At 50.3% G+C, this 18051-nt stretch overlaps 2 protein-coding genes across 16 annotated transcripts in view; one reads left to right on the top strand and one right to left on the bottom strand.

Annotated features, from left to right (window-relative positions):
• Window positions 1-10069, top strand: part of LOC309353218 (cytochrome P450 2C25-like) — a 196181-nt gene extending 186112 nt beyond the window's left edge. The window contains exon 10 of the transcript XR_014161733.1: window positions 10058-10069. The gene's annotated coding sequence lies outside the window, so the exon portion shown is untranslated. The remainder of the gene's footprint in view (window positions 1-10057) is intronic.
• LOC309381032 (uncharacterized protein) overlaps window positions 1-18051 on the bottom strand; it is a 206650-nt gene that overhangs the window by 18127 nt on the left and 170472 nt on the right. For 10 of the 15 annotated variants that reach the window (XM_081931370.1, XM_081931369.1, XM_081931376.1 and 7 more), the window contains 6 exons: window positions 13560-13663; window positions 10375-10596; window positions 6381-6552; window positions 4284-4343; window positions 3819-4135; window positions 99-227 (listed from right to left, as the gene is read on the bottom strand). In XM_081931370.1, the coding sequence (XP_081787496.1) occupies window positions 99-227; window positions 3819-4135; window positions 4284-4343; window positions 6381-6552; window positions 10375-10596; window positions 13560-13663 (1004 nt within the window). The remainder of the gene's footprint in view (window positions 1-98; window positions 228-3818; window positions 4136-4283; window positions 4344-6380; window positions 6553-10374; window positions 10597-13559; window positions 13664-18051) is intronic. The other 5 variants (XM_081931367.1, XM_081931378.1, XM_081931377.1 and 2 more) reach the window with 3 other exon arrangements.

The following is an 18051-nucleotide window of genomic DNA, read 5'->3' on the forward strand; positions in this document are numbered from 1 at the left end:
AACATGGGAGCGGGTGGAGCAGGAAATGAAAAGTGCAGCGTAGCAGAAGAGCTGCCGCTCGCCTCTCCCGAGTGATAGAAGTCTGAAATGGAACTCACTTTCCCATTGGGCTGCTTTGGGGCGCCCTCTTTTGAAACAGCCGTTTTAGTGGGGGCCGTTTTAGATACTGCATTGAGTTCGGGCTTTCGGGCAGCCCCGGCGGACTCTGCCTTTCTTTCTACTTTTGCCTAAATGGAGACAAATGGAGGGTGACTTTTTGCATCATGAAAGGAAATAAAAATATAACGAAACGAAAAGCAATGATGGGGGGGGGGGGAGGGCAGCTGGATGTCTAAAACAACATTCATGGGGATCCGACAGGCCAGGGAGGGACCCGCACATAGGTGGGAGGTGGTGGTCTGACGGGGTGGGAGAGGGGGAGAAGCTCAGGGCAATGGCTGAAGAAAGTAGCCCCCTTGCCTGGAGCCAGGAGACCTGGGTGGAAGACCCCCACACCGGAAATGCTAGCCAAGGGGGGGAGGGGTCTCCCTTTTGCAACGTAGGGACCCTTCCCCTGCTGTCCACGATGGTCACAGCAGCACCTGTGTGATACTCAAGTCTGGAGACAGTCTTCAAGAGCCGGCGCAGCATGGCACAAACTGGGGAGTCTGGTAAATGGCTCTCCACCCCCAAATTCTGGTTTGGGGCAAAATGTGGCAGTCGCTCAGCCAGGGGCAATGCAAGCCCCAACTTCTAATCTAAGGATGTTGGACAGCTCTAAACGGCCTCGGTCCAGTATATCAGAAGGAGCGTCTCCACCCCCATCGTTCTACCCGGACACTGAGGTCCAGCACCGAGGGCATTCTGGCGGTTCCCTCGCTGCAAGAAGCCAAGTTACAGGGAACCAGGCAGAGGGCCTTCTCGGTGGTGGCACCCGCCCTGTGGAATGCCCTCCCACCAGATGTCAAGGAAATAAACAACTACCAGACTTTTAGAAGACATCTGAAGGCAGCCCTGTTTAGGGAAGCTTTTAATGTTTGATGTATTACAGTATTTTATAAAAATTTTTTGGAAGCCGCCTAGAGTGGCTGGGGAAGCCCAGCCAGATAGGCGGGGTATAAATAATAAATTATTATTGTTATTATTATTATTATTAGCTCTTCCAAGCTACAGGTCTCCCAAGACGGAACGCCCGTTTTTGCTATCCACCAATATCCAAAGGGCACAGTCTCTTGACCCAGACACCTCCACCCTGAAAACAGTCCCTGGATGAAAGTTGGAATTAATTTCTCGAAAGCCCACAAACCATTTATCTTCTGGGGTTCCCACTATTTAAAAAAAAAACCGGGTTGTTGTCGGCATTAGGTAAGATTCCTGTGCCACTGTGAGCCTCTGGGGGGGGGCCTTTTAACCCCCAAATATTCTTGCAGTCAAATCTGGGTTCTGTTAAGGCTGATAGCTTCAAGCCCACCCTAGGGAACGACGAGACAATGGTGCAGATGGTACTGAGCAGGTTCAGGCCTGGAAACACAGGTCAGAGACTCAGCAGCCCCTGCAGGAAGCCAGATGCTCCCTGCTGGTGTCTGACGCTGGCGAACGTCTAAGGAACAGGGGCTGCCTTCCTGCTCTTTGAAGCAAAGGCACCTAAAGACAAGGCAACCTGCTCCATCACAAATTCTTTTAATGCATCACAAACAGAGGGAAGATTCAGGAGGGAGCAGCCAACTGGGAGAGAACAATTAGGCTGTGAACATGCATTCCATTAAAATACATCTCTTGACTGTGGAAGCTCTAGAGTCAAAGGGGTGCCAGGATTCAGAGGGTCTCCCCTCTGATCCTGGCTCGCAGAAGCAAAAGCTCCTTTCTTCCCACTGTCTTTCTTTTGGGACATGTCAAAATACAGTTTTGTTTCAGCTTCTCTTAAATGTGGCTAAGGGCTGGTTTGTACCAGCTTTAGGAAGGGCTAGCGAAGGGGAAGGTTGTCATAACTCGGAGGTGGAGAATCTGCTTTGCATTCAGAACATCCCAGGTTCAATGCCCAATGGAAACTCCAGGTATGTCTGGGAATGTCCCTGTCTAAAAACTTGCAGAGCTGATGCCAGCCAGCATAGTGAGTTGGGTGGACCAATGGTCTGACTCAATTGCTGTTGTTGGCACCCATCTGGCTCAAGAGACCACGAAGTGCAGCTCCGGGAGTGAAGTCAAACCGCTGTGTTAGCAGCACCAAAGCGACCACCCTGGGGTGCAATCCTGGGCAGTGTGTCTGGAGGTCCTGGGCTCCCTAGACAACAAGATCACCCTCTCGGCCTCACTGACGTGGTCCAAAGGAAAGCACAGCAATATAGCCGGCACCAGCTGGGCTGATTTGTGTAGGGTTTATTCCTTAGCCCTTTCTTCTTCCAAATATATTCCACAAAGCAGCGGAGGTTTAGGATCAGAGTTTTTCTCCTCCTAAATGAGCTACCTTCCCAGGCAGATGAGCCCCACCTGCCCCTTCTGACTCAATATATGTATTTATACATAGACAAATCTCATGTTAATTTGTGTGTGCTGATCTCAAGTGGGTGTTCTGTCTGAGGCCTCATAATGCTGGTCCTGATCCCCAGGAAGTACAGCACATTTCAACTACTGGAGAATCTTGCTGACAAGCCTTGGTTCATGCCCATACCAATGAAGCTCTGAAGGGAACTATGGACTCTATGGACACTGATATGGCCATTACCATTCCCTTTGGCATGGCTGAAGATGATACAATTTCTGATCCTGGTTTGGAAGGGAGTTGAGAGCCAAGGACAGCCAACTCTCCCCCCATGGGTGGGGCCCAAAATCTCTTTTAGGGGTGCTGACGTTTCCATCCCTGCACATGGGGCACACAAATCACCCCACCATTTATCCACAGGGAGAGATCTAAAGCCCCAATAATTCAACCCATCTATTCCAACATGTTAGCAGATTTAAGGCTGGGGAGAGTCCGTGGGTTGTTACTGAAGGGGAAGTGAATGCATTAATAAGCCCTTGGTTGCCCCAAGTAAACATTGGGTTTGAGGCCCAGCCAACCAGGGCAACATAAGAACCCCAGCTATTTAAGACCCAGATTCTGCTCCCACAAGAGGGATCTCACAAAATTAATCCAAACAGAAAACTGTTCCACTGGTCTTTCATGCTGTCCACAAGAAATGGAGAGCAAGCAGAGGCTCAGTAATTTGAGATGTGTTTGGCCACACAAAGATGACACCTCTACAGAGGGATCAGTCTCTCACCCTGAAAATTTGGGGATTAGCCAAACCTGCAGAACACAGCAGCGGCCAAAAGGGGGCTCTGTAAGAGAGCCACATCAAAAAGCTCTTTGCCCGCCCTACAAGCACTCTCCTGGCTGGACCATGCAGACAGGCTCAAATCCTTTCCTTCGAAAGCGACCCCCCCAAAGGTCTGAGCTCTGCCTTTCCAGATCCAAAGCACCCGCTTCTCTGCTGAAAAAAAGAACTAAGGCCTCACAGCAAGTGTGAGGGGCTTGAGGACAGCAGCAGCAGTTCCTTCTACAAGAAGGACATAGCAATCTGCGGCTCTCTGGAGGTTTTGCTGGACTACAACTCCCATGATCCTTAGCCACTGACCATGATGGCTAAGGCTACTGGGAGTTGTAATCTAGCAGCACCTGGAAAGCCACTGTTTCCCCACCACTGTGCTAGGGTAGCGCCCTGGATTTCAACTCCCATCCACCCCAGCCAGCATGGCCAAGAGACAGGGATCATGGGAGTTGTGATCCATCATCGCTGGGAGAGTGTCATGTGAGCACAGGCAACAAATCGCCCAGAGAGATATGGGGCAGGGGGACTTACCCGTCCTCCGCCAGGCTGGTGCTTGATGTTGTCTGTGGAGCCGATCTTGGAGCGGACGTTCTTCAGGTCGGGGGCCGACACGCTACTGGTGGGGGGCCGGGAAGGCTTGGCAATGGGGCTGGTTTTTGGTGCGGTTTTGAGCGTGGACGCCTTCTTCGGCTCAGCGGCAGAGCTCCCAGTCCCAGAGAGCCTGGGCGTGGCTGGCTTGGGCCGGCTAGTGGCTGCTCCGGGCAGGCCGGGGGCAGCAGCGGTCGGGGTGGTGGCGCTGCTTTTGGCAGCGGTGGAGGCCGGGGCGCTCTTTGGACGGCTGAGGTCGGCTGCCGAAGGAGGAACAGAAGGAGGAGGAGGAGGAAGAAGAAGATGAAGAGAGGGCCGTCAGCAGGGGAAGCCACAAAGCCACCCGAAGAAGCCCCACGTGGCCACCCAAAGAAGCAAGCAGGAAGCAAAGCAGGGAGAGCAGGTTACCTGATGGCGATTTTGTGACGGTCTTCTTGGCATCGGCAGGTTTTGCGTCTGTCTTGATGGCTGCACAACACACAAAGACAGCAGCCGAGCTGAACCTCTGCTCTGCCGGGGTCAGTCCACGGCAGGGCCTTGCTGGTGCCACAGCTAAGCAGGCTCCCACCGCCCCTGTCAGGATTCCCAACACCCTACACTTCTCTCATGGCAGCGTGGTGTAGTGGTTAGTGTGCTGGACTAGGGAAGGTAAAGGTAAAGGGACCCCTGACCATCAGGCCCAGTCGTGACAGACTCTGGGGTTGCAGCACTTATCTTGCTTTATTGGCCGAGGGAGCCAGCGTACAGCTTCCAGGTCATGTGGCCAGCAGGACTAAGCCGCTTCTAGTGAACCAGAGCATCGCACGGAAACGCCATTTACCTTCCCACCGGAGCGGTACCTATTGATCTACTTGCACTTTGAGGTGCTTTCGAACTGCTAGGTTGGCAGGAGCAGGGACCGAGCAACGGGAGCTCACCCTGTCGCGGGGATTCAAACCGCCGACCTTCTGATCGGCAAGCCCTAAGCTCTGTGGTTTAACCCACAGTGCCACCCGCGGGAAACCCAGGTTACAATCCCCGCTCAGCTAAGGGAACTCACTGAATGACCTTGGGCAAGTCACGCTCTCTCAGCCTAACCTACCTCTCTGGGTTGTTTTGAGGCTAAAAAATGGGGAGAACTGTGCATGCCACCTTGGGCTCCACCACCCACATCATCTTGCCTCCTGGATGCTAAATGTGTACCATCTACATAGCCATTTTGGCATGTAAGCAGCATATATGAATCAATAAAAAAGCAAAGAAAGAGAGAATGTGCAATTGAAGCAGGCAACACAAATGCTAGGGGTGAGACATAAACTATGTTATGTTCAGAAGAGACCTGCTGAAATAAATGGATTTGTTACTTACATCTATTTATTTCAATGGCTCTAACCTAACCATTTTAAAATGCAATTCCTAGTGTTGTCACCGTTTTCCATCTCTTCTAAGCCCAAAATAGCCTCCAAGGCAGTTGGCCATTCTCTCCCTCTCTCTGATCTGAAGAGACACATTGCTCTTAAGAATTGCAACTTGCAATGCGCTATGCTCCACACAAGGCAGGGGAAATATTCAGTGTCAGGGTAGATCAAATCCTGCACCAACAGCAAAGCAGTGAGAAACCGACTTGCTGGATTGGACAAAGGTACTCAGGCAGCTGGGAAACTCGTAAGACGAAGAAGAAATCCTCGACTGTGATGCCCCAGTATAAACACTGCAAGAATTGCTTGTTTTTCCCACTATGGGAAACGACTAGAAGTTCTGCACAGTGCTATTTATCAAGCAAACCATACACAGAGCACGGTTGGTTTATGAGATTCAGTCTAATATATCTCCACCGGTAGATTTAGAAATTTAAGCTTGAAGCAGTATACAGCCCAGATCATACGCAGGCTGGGCTAACTAACAGCGAGGTCCTGTTCCTCAGTCCCTGGGGTTGACATTTAACACACACAAAAATACATTTTTGGAGTCAGACATAGCAGCCTGCAGGATCAGGCCAATGGCCCTTCTAGTACAGCATCTTGATTTCCCAGTAGCCAACTAGATGCCTCTTTTGGGAAACCTGCAAGCAGGATTCAGGCACAAGGGCCATTATTCTGCAACTGGCATTCAGAAGCATTGCGGCCGCCGACTGTAGCCATCAATACCCTTCACCTGCATGAATTTGTCTCATCCTCTCCTAAAGCCATCTAGGTTGGTGGCCATGACTGCCTCCTGTGGGAGGGAGTTCCACAGGTTAACAATGAACCACATGGAGAAGTCCTTTCTTGTTGGGTCCATATAGCTTGGCCATGTCTGCTACATTCACCAGCTGTGCCTCTCCAGGGTTTCAGAAAAAGGACACATCCAGATCTGAAGATGCCGCTGGGTACTGAACCCGGAACCTTTTGCATGCAAAGCAGAGGCTCTACCCACTGAGCTACATGTCCCTAGGTTGCTGAATTAGCAAAGCTGGAATGCAAGAGCATGCAGCTTCCAAAACCAACGTCCCTTTTCCCGACAAGCTTGGGGCAGAGGAATACTCACTGGAGGGCCTTTTGGGCGGGGAAGTGGCAGTGCTCCTTGGTGCATTCGTACTTGCAAGTGCCGTCGACGGCCTGGGAGTGGCTGGGCTGCTTTTTGTGGCCGGCCGAGGAGTCGTAGCGGACGGGGGCTTCAAAGGAGAGGTCCGCTTATCGGGGCTCTTTGCGTCTGTCCCCTGGAAAGAAACGAACAAAAAGGACCCAAGTCAAACAGAGCTTTCCCCGCTGAGGACAACCTCTCATCCATCTGAGATGCTTGTACAGATTTTCCCTGGAAAAGAGTTGCATGCCCATCAGCACCACCTTCAGCTTTGCAACCTTGGGTGGGCTTCATGGAAAGAGATCTATAGTGAGTTGCAAAGTCTGCAACTTTTCCCTGCAAGGGTCTCCCTGTTCTTCCCATAACATGTGGGAGTCTGTCTTTTCAGGAGGAAATCAGAGCTTGGTTTAAACCAAGATATCCTAATCTAATGGGGGCGGGGTGAATAGAATCGATGGGCAGGCACATTCTGTATCAGCAGCCAATCGAAATGTCCCCAAATACTGAGCAAACTTCCAAGCTATTCTCCCATAAGCTGTATGTTCAGCAAAGGGGTGGGCCAAGTTTGCTTGAGGCTAAAGCCATAAGGTCTCCATTTAGTGACCATCGTAAAGGTGGAGTGTAGGAGCAGATAGCAGACTTAGCTGGATCAGGATCTCCTAAGGGCTACATAGGTTTCAGGCTCAAAGGAACCACAACAGCAAGTAATGGCTGATAACCCCAACCCCGTTTTTGAAAACAAAAAATCTCTCTTTCATCCTAAATCTGTCTCCAACCTCAAGCAAAACACAACATATTATCTGGGGTGAAATGAGTGATTTCACCTAGGTTTGGAACGCTGGCCAAATGGACGACCAAATGTTGCCTGTTTAGTATTTGACAGCGGTCAGGTCAAGGATGATGATAATAATAATAATAATAATAATAATAATAATAATTTATTATTTATACCCTGCCCATCTGGCTGGGTTACCCCAGCCACTCTGGGCAGCTTCCAATGGAACACTAAAATACAATAACCTAATAAACATTAAAAGCTTCCCTAAACAGGGCTGCCTTTAGATGTCTTCTAAAAGTCTGGTAGTTGTTTTTCTCTTTGACATCTGGTGGGAGGGCATTCCGCTGGGCGGGCGCCACTACCGAGAAGGCCCTTTGCCTGGTTCCCTGTAACTTGGCTTCTTGCAGGGAGGGAACCGCCAGAAGGCCCTCGGCGCTGGACCTCAGTGTCCGGGCTGAACGATGGGGGTGGAGACGCTCCTTCAGGTATACTGGGCCAAGGCCGTTTAGGGCTTTAAAGGTCAGCACCAACACTTTGAATTGTGCTCGGAAATGTACTGGGAGCCAGTGTAGGAGGCCTTTGCTTGTATGTAAGGGGCAGAAAGCTGAGGGATCACAAGGGTTTCGCCCCTCCTTACTTAACAGGAGTCAAGACCATTTATATGTGTGTAGGCTTGCAGGGGACTGAAGGTTTGACGTTCCACCAGCTCCCTCCCCAGAATCTCCAGGGGAAGAAGTAAAATCAAAGACTGGGGGGTGAGAAAGAAAACTCAGTTGTGGGATGTGGCAAGGTAAGGACCCCTGACTATTACGACCAGTTGTGACCGACTCTGAGGTTGCGGCGCTCATCTCGCTTTACTGGCCGAGGGAGCCGGCGTACAGCTTCTGGGTCATGTGGCCAGCATGACTAAGCCGCTTCTGGCGAACCAGAGCAGCGCACGGAAACACCGTTTACCTTCCCGCTAGAGCGGTACCTATTTATCTACTTGCACTTTGACGTGCTTTCAAACTGCTAGGTTGGCAGGAGCTGGGACAGAGCAATGGGAGCTCACCCCATCGCGGGGATTCGAACCGCCGACCTTCTGATCGGCAAGTGCTAGGCTCTGTGGTTTAACCCACAGCGCCACCCGCGTCCGCAGGGACAGGCTAATTTCTGCTCACGGAGGGCCTACACAGGAGCCGTTCCTTTAGAAGACACTTGACCACTTCTATCTTTTAGTGTGGCAGGACCTACACCTTTGGAACTCCCTCCCTATTGATACCAGTGCAGACAAGATGAACCAGGCATGTAGAATGTTGACGTATTTTTAAGTTTATCGATGATTTCATTGTTGGGATGTTTTAAATTCTTCTTGATGATTCTACTGCTTTGTCTTTTTTGAGGGTTGTTTCGGCAGTTTCCCTTTTTCCCTATCAGGTGGTGTAAAAATCTTATGCAATAAAATAAGTAAGGCGCTGCCTTTAATTAATTTATTTCTTAGTTCCCTGGCTCTTTTCCGCTCACTGGAATCACTCATGCTCCCTCTTCCTTTCTCTGGTCATCTGCCAAGAGGAAGCTCTTTTAATTACAGGCAGAAAAAGAAAATTGCTCCACAGGCTTAGATGCCGTTTGTCCGAGACCATCTGGGACTTCTGGGCAATGATCAATTTATCTATGAACAACTGATGCAGCAAGGAAACATTGGGGGGTTTGGGTGGGGGGAGAGAAATTTATTTGTTTGACAGGTTTCCTTTCCTTGCACAATACTTTAGAGCAGATTCTGATTGCTGAGCGGTAATTTAGAACCGGTGACATATTTTGGGATTAAACAGCCCTTTCCTGGCAGAGATCCAAAGTGTTCTCCTATGCTTGCTGCCCGCTCTGGATTCCAGGCACACCAAGTCAATTATAAAAAGTGTCAGGATTTTGATGAGTGAGGCCTGGTAACTATGGGAACCGGGAACCGTAAGCTAAGGTTACTTACCTAAAGGGCCGCATTTCCATTAAAATGTAAGCGCCGATGGCTCCTGCTCAGGGACAGCTCATCCCTTCATTTTGGATTTTAACAGGGCTGCTGAACCACCCACCCTCTTGCACCCAGAGAACGGAGGGACCAGAAGCAGCCGGCAGGGCCGGCCCTGTGATGAGGCAGAGTGATGCAGCTGCCTCAGGTGGCAGATGCTAGGAGGCCAGAGCTGTGAGTGCTCTGCATTCCCTATGCTAGCCTGCTGCCGTCAAGTGCGGTGGAAGATGCATTCCTTTGACCAGTATTGGGGTAAGATGCTGGTCCAATTGGCTCCTCTGAGGGCCTTGGGGAAGGGCGCCATCTTGTCGTCCTCCTCAGGCAGCAAAATGTCTTGAGCCGGCCCTGTCAGCTGGCGCCCACTGGGACTGGTAGGGCGGAAGGAAGGGAGCCCAACAGCAGGTGGCGCCAGAGGCACCGAATTCTAGGTTTGTCCTCATCCTCTTCCCTCCTGAGCTGTACAAGGGCAATGCAGAGCCAACGAACCCCCCTCTATTAACACACAAACCCTCTCTGTGCAGAAAGGTAAGGAGACCTGGATAGCTCACTTGGTTAGAGCGTGATGCGGATAACGCCAAGGTTGCGGGTTCAATCTCCCTATGGGACAGCTGCGTATTCCTGCATTGCAAGGGGTTTGATTAGATGATCCTCAGGATCCCTTCCAACTCTACGATTTTCCCTGACACGCTAGCTTTCTTCCTGAGTGGATTTTGAACCTGTACAGTGGTACCTCGGGTTACATACGCTTCTGGTTACATACGCTTCAGGTTACAGACTCTGCTAACCCAGAAATAGTACCTCGGGTTAAGAACTTTGCTTCAGGATGAGAACAGAAATCGTGCTCCAGCGGCGTGGCAGCAGCGGGAGGCCCCATTAGCTGAAGTGGTGCTTCAGGTTAAGAATAGTTTCAGGTTAAGAACGGACCTCCGGAACAAATTAAGTACGTAACCAGAGGTACCACTGTATTTAGAAGCGATGCACCCTCGGGCCAAATGCACCACATGCTTGCCTGGAAGGTCTGAAGTGGCGGCAGGGCAAATGCTGCGCCACTGAACGGGAGGACAAAGCAATGGCAATTTATCCAGGGACGGAGCACGAGATGCCAACAGCCCAGATGTGCTCAACAGGACAACCCGGCTCCAAGGCCACAACCCTCCCCCCTTGCACAAACGACTTACCTTCGGTTTGGGCTCTTTAGGAGTTAAGGAGGAGGGTCGTGCGGCGCTCGTCGCCAGGCGTTTAGGGGTGGTGGCTGCGGTAGGGCTGGTGGCTTTTTTGTTTTGGCCTGGCATAGCGGTGGACGCCGGCCGCTTGGCAGGGGCAGCGGCACCAGTGGGGGTGCCCTTGGTTTTCGCTGCTGCTGCTGCTGCAGGCTTTGTTGCTGAAGCGGAGGCTGAAGGCTTGGTGTCAAAACGTACACACACAGAACACACACACACACACAAGCAAAAAATGGACGTAACAAAAAGAAAAGAAGCGCATGGTAAACAAAAGGTCAGAGCGGCAGAAATGGGAGCAAAGAAACAAGTCGAAAAGGAAAGATGGCAGCATGCGGTTCTCTGGGCCTAAGGAAAGAGCTGCCGTGGGGAGGAGGACTAAATGTTGCACTATATAGGGAAGGGAGACCGCTCAGTGGAGGGACGTCTGCCTGGCCAGCAGAAGCTCCAGGTTCAGTCCCCAACAGCATCGCCACAAAGGTCTGGGAGAGATCCCTTTCTGAAACCCTGGAGAGCAGCTACCAGTCAGTGCAGGCAGTACAGAGCGAGATGGGCCAGTGGTCCGTCTTGGAATTAGGGCAACTTCCTAGGTTCCTGTTTAGCACCCAATCCATGCTGGACTTTGCAGACTCAACCTCTCTCTAAGAATCAGCCCCCCGAATGAGATCTTTGGTAGAGTCAAATATCACAACAGCCTTGTAACTACATCCCCTGTGTCTGCCCAGGCCTCTTGGTAAACTGAGAAACAGGAGTGACCTGCCAAGGGGCAGCAGAGACGAGCCATCTCTCTTCAGGTGGGGAAGGGCTGTAGCCCAGGAATATCTGCTTTGCATGCAGGTTCAAATCCTACTGGAATCTCCCGGTAGGGTTGGGAAAGGCTCATGTCTGAAATCCTGGAGAGCTGTTGCCAGTCAGTGTAGACAACAGTGAGCAGTTGGGGGACCGGTGGTCTGACTCAGTACAGTGGTGCCTCACAAGACGAAAAGAATCCGTTCCGTGATTCTCTTCGTCTAGCGGTTTTCTCGTCTTGCGAAGCAAGCCCATTGACAGCTTAGCGGCTTAGCGCTACAGCGGTCTAGCGGCTTCTAGCGATCAGCTGTTAAGCGGCTTATCAGCGGATCAGCTGTTAAGCGGCTTAGCGGCTTAGGAAAAGGGCGAAAAAAACGAAAAAAACCCGCGGGGACTCGCAAGATTTTTTCGTCTTGCGAAGCAACCCCATAGGGAAATTCGTTTTGTGAAGCGCCTCCAAAACAGAAAACCCTTTCGTCTAGCGGGTTTTCCGTCTTGCGAGGCGTTCGTCTTGCGGGGCACCACTGTATAAGACAGATTCTCATATTCCTAAATATGGGTCCCATGATCAGTTCCCAGCTTACCTGGAGAAAAGAGTCTCAGGTGGCAGATGAAGAAGAAGAAGAGTTTGGATCCGATATCCCGTTTTATCACTACCCGAAGGAGTCCCAAAGCGGCTAACATTCTCCTTTCCCTTCCTCCCCCACAATAAACGCTCTGTGAGGTGTGTGGGGCTGAGAGACTTCAAAGAAGTGTGACTGGCCCAAGGTCACCCAGCAGCTGCATGTGGAGGAGCGGGGAAGCGAACCTGGTTCACCAGATTACGAGTCTACCGCTCTTAACCACTACACCACACTGGAATGTGACCCTTTCTCAGCTGCTGCCGATCAAAGTATACAGTGGTACTTCAGGTTACAGATGCTTCAGGTTACAGACTCCGCTAACCCAGAAATAATACCGCGGGTTAAGAACTTTGCTTCAGGATGAGAACAGAAATCGTGCTCTGGCAGCGGGAGGCCCCATTAGCTAAAGTGGTGCTTCAGGTTAAGAACAGTTTCAGGTTAAGAACGGACCTCCGCAACAAATTAAGTACTTAACCCGAGGTACCACTGTATATGGGTGCCATGCCCTGGTTGGACACAGAGGAATGGGGGAGGAACCAGCTGGGGAAGCCCCCGGGGAAGAAGGCTCAGAGCCCAGGGATTGGTGGTGGGGTGACAAAGAGTGTTCAGAGGGAGAAGATGGAGAGGAGGAGGTGTTGGAAGCTGAAGAGATAACAGGGCTTAGTTAACTGGGAGAGTCTGTGGCAGAGAGAAGTGTCAGTTTGCATTTCTTAGTGCATAAAGTATTGATCTGATGCACAGAGATCTGTCCTATTCTACTTAATTCAAGAGTGTTCTGGAAGTTTCTCTGTGTGAAAGATACAAGCAGGAGGTTCGTGATGTTTGGGTTATTCCTTCAGAGAAGCTGAGTACAGCTGGCTTAAACTGGTTATGTTATCTCTTCTGACAAGGTCATACGGACTATAATAATAAGGCCAGGAGGAGCCTGGGTTTCACTTTCTCTTTCTATCTCTTTTCCTTCTGGTGTCGGTGTTCTGTGTATGGTGGTATACCTCTGGTTAAGTACTTAATTTGTTCCAGAGGTCCATTCTTAACCTGCAACTGTTCTTAACCTGAAACACCACTTTAGCTAATGGGGCCTCCTGCTGCTGCTGCACCGCTGGAGCACGATTTCTGTTCTCATCCTGAAGCAAAGTTCTTAACCCGAGGTACTATTTCTGGCTTAGCTGCGTCTGCAACCTGAAGCGTATGTAACCTGAAGCATATGTAACCCGAGGTACTACTGTATAGTGTTAAGCTTCAGACTTCTTATAAGTTATTTTTAAGTTAAGTCTGGTGCAACTGGATTTATTATAGACAGGGCCAATCCTGAATGTATTGGATTTGTGACCATCCTTTGCCTTCAGTAGCAGTAAAACTCTGCTGGATGAAGTATTAATTGCCTCAATTAATACTTGACGCAACACAATTCACTCCAGGCCTACTTATGTCTGAGGACTCCTCCAAGCATGCAGAGCAGGGCTGGGTACAGAGCAGACATTGGAAAGAAAACTGCTCAACATCTGTGTCAGGACTCTTCTCACAGCCACCACGGGGTGAGAAATGAGGAGCTTAGGGATGGTGTTAACAGCCTTGAGTGCCATCAACTGGACTTGGTAGCCGGCTACTTTTCTTGGGAGCCCATCAGCTCAGAGGACAGAACTTATCGTTGGCTTAAGAAGCAAAAGGGGTGGCAAGCAGGGTGCCGAGAACCAAAACCCGCAGCGCTGGAAGCACAACACGGTCGACCCTCACCTTGGCTTTCTTATCGGGGCTCGGAGGAAGCTCCTTGCTTGGAGGGGCCGCGATGTCGTTCGCTGTGGTGACCTCGGCGGCTGGTTTTACCTCTTCTGGTTTTGCTGACCGAAGCAAAGAAGGAAAAAAAGGAAATTAATTAAAAAATGCACTCGGATTCCATGCGTCAACGACAGGCCTTTAGCAGAGGCTGTATGACAGCACAAAAGGAAGAGAGGGGGAGGTTGAACAGAGCTCAAAGAGTGAGGGACAGGTATCGGTGCCTCTTTCGCTACCGCAGGGTGCTGCAAAGTCTTCCCATCACACTGGGAGTGGACTTCTATATGCTGGTTAGAGGGATTTGCCGTGTTTAGGCAGCAAACTTGGCTTTGCTAAGCTTAATCTAGAAATGGTAGAGCGCACGGCACTGTTTCCACCACCACCCCAAACCCCCATTTTCAGCAAAAGTCAATCTGCCTTGACAACAAGCTAGGAGCTCAGATTCCACTTCTGTGTGATGTTACTCTGCAACCCATCTTGAGTGGATACCAGCCAAGATGCCACCCTAAAATATTCCTACTTGCCTATCTAAAAGGGATGCTATCCCGGAAAACAATCAAGAAACAGTAATCAACCTTTTAACTGCTGCTAAGATGATGCTAGCTAGAATTTGGGGAGGGGGGAGTATATCTCCTACCATACGCAAATGGATTGGGGGGAATGGTTGATAGTAACTATGATTAAATGAACTTATTAAATCCAGACTAGCAGATTTTTGGAAAAATAGGTATATATGGGTAATATTTTGGAATAATAACTTTAATGATGATATTCAACTGTATGCTGTCTTCAACTTGTTGCATTATTAGTAATATTTCTTTATGGATATTCTTTGGTTTACCGTAATGAAATCTAAAGAAATAAGATCGAAAAAGCAGAAGCCACAGAGGGTTTTTCAGAATGCCTCCTGTACTATGCCTACGCAGGATTTCAAACGTCGTCAGAAGCGCCATGATCTGGCCGTGCCCATCTTCCAGGCCCTGATAAACGTGGAGCCAAATGGCTTTTAAGATTTGCATCCATTCAGAACACATTTGAAAATGTCAAGCCTTCATACTGCCATGCACTGAGGCTGAACACATCGGCATACATTAGCTCCCTTTCCATCGCTCGGTTCTAACCGTAACTGGCATGCGGATGCAGGGAGTTTGCTTGCACTTGCAGACCACAGGAGATCATTAGCAAGGGGGTCTGGACTGATCCCGCAGCTCTGCTCTTCCAGAGCTCATCTCAGCGATGCCAGGAGCCAGAAACACCAGCTAGGAGACTTCAAGGAAGGCGGCGTTGCGTGGCAGCCAGGAAGATAAGGATTTTGGAGGTATGCAACTGCTAGGAGTTAAATGCAGTTGAGGGAAAATGCAACGTGGGAGGGACAATGGATCTCCCTCCTGCCACAGGAACTGCTCCCGAAGCACAGCAAGTTCTTAAGATCACGATACGGACCAGATCATAGTCCTTATGCCCAGGACTACGTGATGTGGAAAAATGCTTCGTCCTGCACAGAGGAAGCAAAAGCAGTCGCCAGCACAGTATGATCCCATCAACTCCAGCCAGCACCGCCAGTAATCAAGGGTGAAGGGAGCTTCATCCCAGTATGCTGGCGGTCCCCGACATATGTTAAAGTCTAACTGGAGAAGAAGAGGATCCCTCTCTGAACATCCACCAGCCCACAGGTTGTGCTCCTTCTCTCTCCATTTGTGGTCCCCAGAAACTGTGATTCAGAAGCATCACAGCCTCTGACTGTGGAGGCAGAGCCGAACCATCAAGGCGAATAATAATAATAATAATAATAATAATAATAATAATAATTTATTCATACCCCACCCATCTGGCTGGGCTTCCCCAGCCACTCTGGGCGGCTTCCAACAAAAGATTAAGATACCGTAATGCATCAAACATTAAAAGCTTCCCTACACAGGGCTGCCTTCAGATGTCTTCTAAAAGTCTGGTAGTTGTTGTTCTCTTTGACATCCGGTGGGAGGGCGTTCCACAGGGCGGGTGCCACCACCGAGAAGGCTCTCTGCCTGGTTCCCTGCCTGGTTCTCGCAGTGAGGGAATAGCCCCTGAAAGTCTTCTCTTCCCACAAATGTGTCAAATCCTCTTTTAAAGCCTTCCAAATTGGTGGGTGTCACTATCTCTTCCGGGATTGAATCCCATGGTTTTTAACTATGAGGTGTGTGAAGAAGGGCCTCTGTCAATCTGTCCTGAATCTTCCAGGGTTTGAAAAGGGCTCAGTTGACTGAGTGGGACCGGGGGGAGGAAAAAGGAGAGCACATTCCCCTGGGAGGAACACCTAAAGCCCTTTGGCACGTGAGCTGGCAATACCAAAGGAGGGAGCTGCCCAGCTGCAATGTAGGTTTCTTTCTGGGCCAAGAAGGTGATGCCCAAAAGAGCCCATGCCAAAGGAGCCGTGTACCTGGTGCTACCCGAGAGGGGCAGGAAGGAACTGGAATTCTAAGTTAGTCAGTATTTATTTATTTATACCCCACCCTCCCCAGCCAAGACCAGGCTCAGGGCAGCTAACATCAAATATGTTAAAACACAATCAAACAATTGACTAAAATAGGGCTTAAAGATTAGGATCGGGATAGAATTAAATGATTGCCCACGAATTACAACCACAGGGATCGGGAACCTCGAGTATTCGTCAGGGCCAGCTATCCATGTTGGTCCCACCTGTGCCCATAAAAGGGCCAAAGAGGTAACTTACAGGGACCCATAGAGGGGGGTCAAACTGGGCCTGGGCCGAAGGCCAGGCAACCACTTGGGCAATGCCAGGAGGCTTCAGACTTCCGCTCAATTCCCAGTGCTGGGAATGGCTAGCTGAAATTCCTGCATTTCAGGGGGCTGGACTAGATGATCCTCAGGATCCCTTCCAACTCGAAAGTCCTGTAATTCTACAGTTTCGGCGCAGGGATTGGGCTGGGATGCCTTCAGAATCCTATGCAGTGTGAGACCTTTTTTTAAAAGGGTTGGACGCAGATGGCACTGTGAGTTAAACCACTGAGCCTAGGACTTGCCGATCAGAAGGTCGGCGGTTCAAATCCCCGCGATGGGGTGAGCTCCCGTTGCTCGGTCCCTGCTCCTGCCAACCTAGCAGTTCGAAAGCACGTCAAAGTGCAAGTAGATAAATAGGTACTGCTCCGGCGGGAAGGTAAACGGCGTTTCTGTGCGCTGCTCTGGTTCGCCAGAAGCGGCTTAGTCATACTGGCCACATGACCCGGAAGCTGTACACTGGCTCCCTCGGCCGATAAAGCGAGATGAGCGCCGCAACCCCAGAGTCGGTCACGACTGGACCTAATGGTCAGGAGTCCCTTTACCATTACTTCTTGACTCACTTCCCACAGCAACCCTTACGGTCCCACCTTGCCCCCCTCCCTCCAAATAACATGGCCTAGTGGTTAGAGTGCTGGACTAGGACCTGGGAGACGCCAGTATTCAAATCGCCACTTGGTCACAAAGATGACCTTGGATGTGGGCCAGTCGTTGTCTTCTCTCAAACTCGCCCACCTTGCAAGGAGAAAATGGGGAGGAAGGGAACCCTGCCTGTCATCTTGAGCTCCTCAAAGGAGGAAAAAAGGTGGGATATAAATGCAAATTAAAAATCAATAAACAAACCAGCCTTGCGTAAGCAGAGAGACCAGGGGCAGGAAATGAGAGGTGCGATTGGGGTGTTTGTGTTGCTAGAAACGAACTTCATTCCCTGCCCCTAAACCAAGTTATTAATGTGTTTCAGAATTTTCTTCTGCTACAGGCAGAAGCATGTATAATTCAGTTTGTCACACGGGCGGATTTCACACCATGGAAAAAGAAACTTGCTGCGGGACTCAGCACCCCCAGGGCCTCTGGCAGGATTAAATTAGCAGCCAGTTCACCGAGGCTTTTGGGTGGCTCAGGGCTGTCTGCTGCCTTTTCAGCGACAGTCCATCTCCTCAAGTTCAAGGACACACAGACACGTCTTTAAACTTGCAGCCGCAGAGACTAGAAGTCACCTTTATGCAATAACGATTGATCTGCGTTCCTACCCATTCAGCAGCCTCCATCTTGCCAGTTCTGTGTACTGTAAGTCGCCACAAAACTGTTTATCCAAGCACAGAACGGGAGTTCCGTGCGGCTCCTATTCGAGATGGCAATTTATTTATGATGTGCTTATCCTACTCTTCCTGTATGGCATGGAGAAAGAGGGGAGAGATAGTTTTTCTCTTGCACACACAACGGCAGAAGTCGTGCGTATCCAACAAAGCTGAAGATCGAAAGATGGATGGATAAGAACTTCTTCACGCAGCACAGAGTTGAGCGGCAGAACTCGCAGTGGTGGCCTCCAACTTGGTTTTAAAAGAGGATTAGACAAATTCACGGAGAAGGATCTGGGAAAGCTCAGACTCAGGGGTCAGCAAACTTTTTCAGCCGTGGGCTGGTCCACCGTCCCTCAGACCATGTGGAGGGCCGGACT

Source organism: Podarcis melisellensis (assembly GCF_964234715.1).
Source record: "Podarcis melisellensis genome assembly, chromosome: 12".
Taxonomy (NCBI): domain Eukaryota; kingdom Metazoa; phylum Chordata; class Lepidosauria; order Squamata; family Lacertidae; genus Podarcis; species Podarcis melisellensis.